The sequence below is a fragment of the Miscanthus floridulus genome, chromosome 17 (genome assembly GCF_019320115.1).
Source record: "Miscanthus floridulus cultivar M001 chromosome 17, ASM1932011v1, whole genome shotgun sequence".
Taxonomy (NCBI): Eukaryota; Viridiplantae; Streptophyta; class Magnoliopsida; order Poales; family Poaceae; genus Miscanthus; species Miscanthus floridulus.
The window spans coordinates 28,232,236-28,242,259 of record NC_089596.1 but is presented as its reverse complement, the minus strand read 5'-3'; the positions used below and the strand labels follow the sequence as shown (position 1 = coordinate 28,242,259).

The following is a 10,024-nucleotide window of genomic DNA, read 5'->3' as shown; positions in this document are numbered from 1 at the left end:
CAACTTAATCAAACAGGATTTTCAAAAGCTTAGGAACAATTCAACTTGTGCAAGCTGTGATTGAGGGATAACGAAGGATATGCGTAATATATCAGGTTGTCTCTTTGTATTACAAGTCAGTATTGGTCTGTTTTGTGCTATCCTATACACGGACCTAGAGTCCTCATCCTGTAATTATACCAGCCATCTATAAAGAAGCTGGCAGCCTAAAAGGGCTTAGTCGTTCCACACAATTGTTTACAGCAAGCTAGCTACAGCCGACCTGTCTTCTATAAATGCAACATATCCACCACTATAGAAAATCACTGAAAGCAAAAGCAAACGTCCACTGCAAAATAACAATGTCTCACACAACACATATGGCCCCTGTAGGCACTCTCAGATCCTCACTGTCGTTGATCATTCTTAGCTTCTCATCTAGCACTAGCTACACCTTCACTTGGCGCTACACCTCTTCGTTGTGAACCTAACGACGACATGGAAGCATTGCTCTGCCTTAAGCACCACCTCGCAGTCTCAGACCCTACCGGACTCCTACCATCATGGAAGAATGATTCCATGCAGTTCTGCAGTTGGTCCGGTGTTACATGCAGCAAGCAACAGTCATCTCGTGTTGTTGCACTGGACCTTGAGTCACTCAGCCTCCATGGCCAAATACCTCCTTACATTGGTAACCTCACTTTCCTCAAAAGGATCCACTTGCCAAATAATCAGCTACATAGTCAGATCCCAGCTGAACTTGACCAATTAAATAGGTTGCGATACCTTAACCTCAGCTCCAACAATTTTATTAGTGGTAGGATCCCAGAGTCTCTGTCATCATGCTTTGGCTTGCAGGTCATTGATCTTTCAAGCAATTCCCTGAGTGGAAGTATCCCAAAAGGTTTGGGAAGCCTCAGCAACCTTTCTGTTTTACGTATTTCTGGTAATTATCTGACGGGCAACATTCCTATCTCTCTTGGAAGCAGCTCTTCTCTTGTCTCTGTTATTCTCAACAACAATAGTCTTACAGGACCTATACCATTGCTACTAGCTAACAGTTGGTCGCTTAAAGTATTGGGCTTAAGAAACAATCATCTTAGTGGAGAGCTTCCTCCGTCACTGTCTAAGAGCACATCACTTCAGATGTTAGTGCTTGCGGAGAACAACTTTGTTGGATTCATACCTGCTCTCTCAAATATTGACTCACCCTTGCAGTATCTTATATAGCAATTGAATGATCTTACAGGAACCATACCTTCCACTTTGGGGAATTTTACTTCCCTTCTCTGGCTCACGTTTGGCGGTAACAGTTTTCATGGTAGCATCACGATGAGTATAGGTAAAATTGCAAACCTGCAAGTACTAGACATGACTAACAATGGTTTGTCAGGGACAGTTCCAGCCTTGATTTACAATATGTCGGCACTCACACACCTTGGCATGGGTATGAATAATCTCACTGGGGAAATTCCAGCTAATATTGGGTATAACCTTCCAAGAATTGTAAATTTGATTATGGCTCGAAACAAGTTCACTGGCCAAATCCCTATTTTGCTAGTCAACACCACCAATCTCCAGATCATTAATCTCGGGGATAATGCATTTCATGCTAATATTCCTTTGTTTGGAACCCTGTCCAACTTAATCGAACTGGATTTTCAAAAGCTTAGGAACAATTCAACTTGTGCAAGCTGTGATTGAGGGATAACGAAGGATATGCGTAATATAAGGTTGTCTCTTTGTATTACAAGTCTGTATAGGTCTGTTTTGTGCTATCCTATACACGGACCTAGAGTCCTCATCCTGTAATTATAACAGCCATCTAAAAAGAAGCTGGCAGCCTAAAAGGGCTAAGCCGTTCCACACAATTGTTTATAGCAAGCTGGCTATAGCCGACCTTCCTTCTATAAATGCAGCATATCCACCACTACAGAAAATCACTGAAGGAAAAAGCAAACGTCCACCGCAAAATAACAATGTCTCACACAACACATACGGCCCCTGTAGGCACTCTCAGATCCTCACTGTCGTTGATCATTCTCTTAGCTTCTCATCTAGCACTAGCTACACCCTCACTAGGCGCTACACCTCTTCGTTGTGAACCTAACGATGACATGGAAGCATTGCTCTGCCTTAAGCACCACCTCATAGTCTCAGACCCTACCAGACTCCAACCATCATGGAAGAATGATTCCATGCAGTTCTGTAGTTGGTCCGATGTTACATGCAGCAAGCAACAGTCATCTCGTGTTGTTGCACTGGACCTTGAGTCACTCGGCCTCTGTGGCCAAATGCCTCCTTGCATTGGTAACCTCACTTTCCTCAAAAGGATCCACTTGCTAAATAATCAGCTGCATAGTCAGATCCTAGCTGAACTTGGCCAATTAAATAGGTTGTGATACCATAACCTCAGCTCCAACAATTTTATTAGTGGCAGGATCCAAGAGTCTCTGTCATCATGCTTTGGCTTGCAGGTCATTGATCTTTCAAGCAATTCCCTCGGTGGAAGTATCCCAGAAGGTTTGGGGAGCCTCAGCAACCTTTCTATTTTACATATTTCTGGTAATTATCTGACGGGCAATATTCCTATTTCTCTTGGAAGCAGCTCTTCTCTTGTCTCTGTTGTTCTCAACAACAATAATCTCACAGGACCTGTACCATTGCTACTAGCTAACAGTTGGTCGCTTAAAGTATTGGGCTTAAGAAACAATCATCTCAGTGGAGAGCTTCCTCCATCACTGTTTAAGAGCACATCACTTCAGACGCTAGTGCTTGCGGAGAACAACTTTGTTGGATCCATACCTGTTCTCTCAAATATTGACTCACCCTTGCAGTATCTTATATTGCAATTGAATGATCTTACAGGAACCATACCTTCTACTTTGGGGAATTTTACTTCCCTTCACTGGCTCACGTTTGGTGGAACAGTTTTCATGGTAGCATCCCAATGAGTATAGGTAAAATTGCAAACCTGCAAGTACTAGATATGACTAACAATGCTTTGTCAGGGACAGTTCCAGCCACGATTTACAACATGTCGGCACTCACACACCTTGGCATGGGTATGAATAATCTCACTGGGAAAATTCCAGCTAATATTGGGTATAACCTTCCAATAATTGTAAATTTGATTATGGCTCGAAACAAGTTCACTGGCCAAATCCTTGTTTTGCTAGTCAACACCACCAATCTCTAGATCATTAATCTCGGGGATAATGCATTTCATGGTAATATTCCTTTGTTTGGAACCCTGACCAACTTAATCAAACAGGATTTTCAAAAGCTTAGGAACAATTCAACTTGTGCAAGCTGTGATTGAGGGATAACAAAGGATATGCGTAATATAAGGTTGTCTCTTTATATTACAAGTCTGTATAGGTCTATTTTGTGCTATCCTATACACGGACCTAGAGTCCTCATCCTGTAATTATAACAGCCATCTAAAAAGAAGCTGGCAGCCTAAAAGGGCTAAGCCGTTCCACACAATTGTTTATAGCAAGCTGGCTATAGCCGACCTTCCTTCTATAAATGCAGCATATCCACCACTACAGAAAATCACTGAAGGAAAAAGCAAACGTCCACCGCAAAATAACAATGTCTCACACAACACATACGGCCCCTGTAGGCACTCTCAGATCCTCACTGTCGTTGATCATTCTCTTAGCTTCTCATCTAGCACTAGCTACACCCTCACTAGGCGCTACACCTCTTCGTTGTGAACCTAACGATGACATGGAAGCATTGCTCTGCCTTAAGCACCACCTCATAGTCTCAGACCCTACCAGACTCCAACCATCATGGAAGAATGATTCCATGCAGTTCTGTAGTTGGTCCGATGTTACATGCAGCAAGCAACAGTCATCTCGTGTTGTTGCACTGGACCTTGAGTCACTCGGCCTCTGTGGCCAAATGCCTCCTTGCATTGGTAACCTCACTTTCCTCAAAAGGATCCACTTGCTAAATAATCAGCTGCATAGTCAGATCCTAGCTGAACTTGGCCAATTAAATAGGTTGTGATACCATAACCTCAGCTCCAACAATTTTATTAGTGGCAGGATCCAAGAGTCTCTGTCATCATGCTTTGGCTTGCAGGTCATTGATCTTTCAAGCAATTCCCTCGGTGGAAGTATCCCAGAAGGTTTGGGGAGCCTCAGCAACCTTTCTATTTTACATATTTCTGGTAATTATCTGACGGGCAATATTCCTATTTCTCTTGGAAGCAGCTCTTCTCTTGTCTCTGTTGTTCTCAACAACAATAATCTCACAGGACCTGTACCATTGCTACTAGCTAACAGTTGGTCGCTTAAAGTATTGGGCTTAAGAAACAATCATCTCAGTGGAGAGCTTCCTCCATCACTGTTTAAGAGCACATCACTTCAGACGCTAGTGCTTGCGGAGAACAACTTTGTTGGATCCATACCTGTTCTCTCAAATATTGACTCACCCTTGCAGTATCTTATATTGCAATTGAATGATCTTACAGGAACCATACCTTCTACTTTGGGGAATTTTACTTCCCTTCTCTGGCTCACGTTTGGTGGAACAGTTTTCATGGTAGCATCCCAATGAGTATAGGTAAAATTGCAAACCTGCAAGTACTAGATATGACTAACAATGCTTTGTCAGGGACAGTTCCAGCCACGATTTACAACATGTCGGCACTCACACACCTTGGCATGGGTATGAATAATCTCACTGGGAAAATTCCAGCTAATATTGGGTATAACCTTCCAAGAATTGTAAATTTGATTATGGCTCGAAACAAGTTCACTAGCCAAATCCTTGTTTTGCTAGTCAACACCACCAATCTCTAGATCATTAATCTCGGGGATAATGCATTTCATGGTAATATTCCTTTGTTTGGAACCCTGACCAACTTAATCAAACAGGATTTTCAAAAGCTTAGGAACAATTCAACTTGTGCAAGCTGTGATTGAGGGATAACAAAGGATATGCGTAATATAAGGTTGTCTCTTTGTATTACAAGTCTGTATAGGTCTGTTTTGTGCTATCCTATACACGGACCTAGAGTCCTCATCCTGTAATTATAACAGCCATCTAAAAAGAAGCTGGCAGCCTAAAAGGGCTAAGCCGTTCCACATAATTGTTTATAGCAAGCTGGCTATAGCCGACCTTCCTTCTATAAATGCAGCATATCCACCACTACAGAAAATCACTGAAGGAAAAAGCAAACGTCCACCGCAAAATAACAATGTCTCACACAACACATACGGCCCCTGTAGGCACTCTCAGATCCTCACTGTCGTTGATCATTCTCTTAGCTTCTCATCTAGCACTAGCTACACCCTCACTAGGCGCTACACCTCTTCGTTGTGAACCTAACGATGACATGGAAGCATTGCTCTGCCTTAAGCACCACCTCATAGTCTCAGACCCTACCAGACTCCAACCATCATGGAAGAATGATTCCATGCAGTTCTGTAGTTGGTCCGATGTTACATGCAGCAAGCAATAGTCATCTCGTGTTGTTGCACTGGACCTTGAGTCACTCGGCCTCTGTGGCCAAATGCCTCCTTGCATTGGTAACCTCACTTTCCTCAAAAGGATCCACTTGCTAAATAATCAGCTGCATAGTCAGATCCTAGCTGAACTTGGCCAATTAAATAGGTTGTGACACCATAACCTCAGCTCCAACAATTTTATTAGTGGCAGGATCCAAGAGTCTCTGTCATCATGCTTTGGCTTGCAGGTCATTGATCTTTCAAGCAATTCCCTCGGTGGAAGTATCCCAGAAGGTTTGGGGAGCCTCAGCAACCTTTCTATTTTACATATTTCTGGTAATTATCTGACGGGCAATATTCCTATTTCTCTTGGAAGCAGCTCTTCTCTTGTCTCTGTTGTTCTCAACAACAATAATCTCACAGGACCTGTACCATTGCTACTAGCTAACAGTTGGTCGCTTAAAGTATTGGGCTTAAGAAACAATCATCTCAGTGGAGAGCTTCCTCCATCACTGTTTAAGAGCACATCACTTCAGACGCTAGTGCTTGCGGAGAACAACTTTGTTGGATCCATACCTGTTCTCTCAAATATTGACTCACCCTTGCAGTATCTTATATTGCAATTGAATGATCTTACAGGAACCATACCTTCTACTTTGGGGAATTTTACTTCCCTTCTCTGGCTCACGTTTGGTGGAACAGTTTTCATGGTAGCATCCCAATGAGTATAGGTAAAATTGCAAACCTGCAAGTACTAGATATGACTAACAATGCTTTGTCAGGGACAGTTCCAGCCATGATTTACAACATGTCGGCACTCACACACCTTGGCATGGGTATGAATAATCTCACTGGGAAAATTCCAGCTAATATTGGGTATAACCTTCCAAGAATTGTAAATTTGATTATGGCTCGAAACAAGTTCACTGGCCAAATCCTTGTTTTGCTAGTCAACACCACCAATCTCTAGATCATTAATCTCGGGGATAATGCATTTCATGGTAATATTCCTTTGTTTGGAACCCTGACCAACTTAATCAAACAGGATTTTCAAAAGCTTAGGAACAATTCAACTTGTGCAAGCTGTGATTGAGGGATAACAAAGGATATGCGTAATATAAGGTTGTCTCTTTGTATTACAAGTCTGTATAGGTCTATTTTGTGCTATCCTATACACGGACCTAGAGTCCTCATCCTGTAATTATAACAGCCATCTAAAAAGAAGCTGGCAGCCTAAAAGGGCTAAGCCGTTCCACACAATTGTTTATAGCAAGCTGGCTATAGCCGACCTTCCTTCTATAAATGCAGCATATCCACCACTACAGAAAATCACTGAAGGAAAAAGCAAACGTCCACCGCAAAATAACAATGTCTCACACAACACATACGGCCCCTGTAGGCACTCTCAGATCCTCACTGTCGTTGATCATTCTCTTAGCTTCTCATCTAGCACTAGCTACACCCTCACTAGGCGCTACACCTCTTCGTTGTGAACCTAACGATGACATGGAAGCATTGCTCTGCCTTAAGCACCACCTCATAGTCTCAGACCCTACCAGACTCCAACCATCATGGAAGAATGATTCCATGCAGTTCTGTAGTTGGTCCGATGTTACATGCAGCAAGCAATAGTCATCTCGTGTTGTTGCACTGGACCTTGAGTCACTCGGCCTCTGTGGCCAAATGCCTCCTTGCATTGGTAACCTCACTTTCCTCAAAAGGATCCACTTGCTAAATAATCAGCTGCATAGTCAGATCCTAGCTGAACTTGGCCAATTAAATAGGTTGTGACACCATAACCTCAGCTCCAACAATTTTATTAGTGGCAGGATCCAAGAGTCTCTGTCATCATGCTTTGGCTTGCAGGTCATTGATCTTTCAAGCAATTCCCTCGGTGGAAGTATCCCAGAAGGTTTGGGGAGCCTCAGCAACCTTTCTATTTTACATATTTCTGGTAATTATCTGACGGGCAATATTCCTATTTCTCTTGGAAGCAGCTCTTCTCTTGTCTCTGTTGTTCTCAACAACAATAATCTCACAGGACCTGTACCATTGCTACTAGCTAACAGTTGGTCGCTTAAAGTATTGGGCTTAAGAAACAATCATCTCAGTGGAGAGCTTCCTCCATCACTGTTTAAGAGCACATCACTTCAGACGCTAGTGCTTGCGGAGAACAACTTTGTTGGATCCATACCTGTTCTCTCAAATATTGACTCACCCTTGCAGTATCTTATATTGCAATTGAATGATCTTACAGGAACCATACCTTCTACTTTGGGGAATTTTACTTCCCTTCTCTGGCTCACGTTTGGTGGAACAGTTTTCATGGTAGCATCCCAATGAGTATAGGTAAAATTGCAAACCTGCAAGTACTAGATATGACTAACAATGCTTTGTCAGGGACAGTTCCAGCCACGATTTACAACATGTCGGCACTCACACACCTTGGCATGGGTATGAATAATCTCACTGGGAAAATTCCAGCTAATATTGGGTATAACCTTCCAAGAATTGTAAATTTGATTATGGCTCGAAACAAGTTCACTGGCCAAATCCTTGTTTTGCTAGTCAACACCACCAATCTCTAGATCATTAATCTCGGGGATAATGCATTTCATGGTAATATTCCTTTGTTTGGAACCCTGACCAACTTAATCAAACAGGATTTTCAAAAGCTTAGGAACAATTCAACTTGTGCAAGCTGTGATTGAGGGATAACAAAGGATATGCGTAATATAAGGTTGTCTCTTTGTATTACAAGTCTGTATAGGTCTATTTTGTGCTATCCTATACACGGACCTAGAGTCCTCATCCTGTAATTATAACAGCCATCTAAAAAGAAGCTGGCAGCCTAAAAGGGCTAAGCCGTTCCACACAATTGTTTATAGCAAGCTGGCTATAGCCGACCTTCCTTCTATAAATGCAGCATATCCACCACTACAGAAAATCACTGAAGGAAAAAGCAAACGTCCACCGCAAAATAACAATGTCTCACACAACACATACGGCCCCTGTAGGCACTCTCAGATCCTCACTGTCGTTGATCATTCTCTTAGCTTCTCATCTAGCACTTGCTACACCCTCACTAGGCGCTACACCTCTTCGTTGTGAACCTAACGATGACATGGAAGCATTGCTCTGCCTTAAGCACCACCTCATAGTCTCAGACCCTACCAGACTCCAACCATCATGGAAGAATGATTCCATGCAGTTCTGTAGTTGGTCCGATGTTACATGCAGCAAGCAACAGTCATCTCATGTTGTTGCACTGGACCTTGAGTCACTCGGCCTCTGTGGCCAAATGCCTCCTTGCATTGGTAACCTCACTTTCCTCAAAAGGATCCACTTGCTAAATAATCAGCTGCATAGTCAGATCCTAGCTGAACTTGGCCAATTAAATAGGTTGTGATACCATAACCTCAGCTCCAACAATTTTATTAGTGGCAGGATCCAAGAGTCTCTGTCATCATGCTTTGGCTTGCAGGTCATTGATCTTTCAAGCAATTCCCTCGGTGGAAGTATCCCAGAAGGTTTGGGGAGCCTCAGCAACCTTTCTATTTTACATATTTCTGGTAATTATCTGATGGGCAATATTCCTATTTCTCTTGGAAGCAGCTCTTCTCTTGTCTCTGTTGTTCTCAACAACAATAATCTCACAGGACCTGTACCATTGCTACTAGCTAACAGTTGGTCGCTTAAAGTATTGGGCTTAAGAAACAATCATCTAAGTGGAGAGCTTCCTCCATCACTGTTTAAGAGCACATCACTTCAGACGCTAGTGCTTGCGGAGAACAACTTTGTTGGATCCATACCTGTTCTCTCAAATATTGACTCACCCTTGCAGTATCTTATATTGCAATTGAATGATCTTACAGGAACCATACCTTCTACTTTGGGGAATTTTACTTCCCTTCTCTGGCTCACGTTTGGTGCAACAGTTTTCATGGTAGCATCCCAATGAGTATAGGTAAAATTGCAAACCTGCAAGTACTAGATATGACTAACAATGCTTTGTCAGGGACAGTTCCAGCCACGATTTACAACATGTCGGCACTCACACACCTTGGCATGGGTATGAATAATCTCACTGGGAAAATTCCAGCTAATATTGGGTATAACCTTCCAAGAATTGTAAATTTGATTATGGCTCGAAACAAGTTCACTGGCCAAATCCTTGTTTTGCTAGTCAACACCACCAATCTCTAGATCATTAATCTCGGGGATAATGCATTTCATGGTAATATTCCTTTGTTTGGAACCCTGGCCAACTTAATCAAACAGGATTTTCAAAAGCTTAGGAACAATTCAACTTGTGCAAGCTGTGATTGAGGGATAACAAAGGATATGCGTAATATATCAGGTTGTCTCTTTGTATTACAAGTCAGTATTGGTCTATTTTGTGCTATCCTATACACAGACCTAGAGTCCTCATCCTGTAATTATACCAGCCATCTATAAAGAAGCTGGCAGCCTAAAAGGGCTCAGTCATTCCACACAATTGTTTACAGCAAGCTGGCTACAGCCGACCTGCCTTCTATAAATGCAACATATCCACCACTATAGAAAATCACTGAAGGCAA

At 42.4% G+C, this 10,024-nt stretch overlaps 1 protein-coding gene across 1 annotated transcript; it reads left to right on the top strand.

Moving 5' to 3' along the window:
* The first annotated feature begins 477 nt into the window (after nucleotides 1-477).
* Nucleotides 478-9,405, top strand: LOC136515473 (LRR receptor-like serine/threonine-protein kinase GSO1). Its single transcript, XM_066509051.1, has 6 exons — nucleotides 478-1,053; nucleotides 2,457-2,918; nucleotides 4,075-4,536; nucleotides 5,693-6,154; nucleotides 7,311-7,772; nucleotides 8,929-9,405. Exons 1-6 carry the CDS (start codon nucleotides 478-480, stop codon nucleotides 9,403-9,405), a joined length of 2,901 nt encoding a protein of 966 aa, XP_066365148.1.
* Nucleotides 9,406-10,024: the final 619 nt, after the last annotated feature.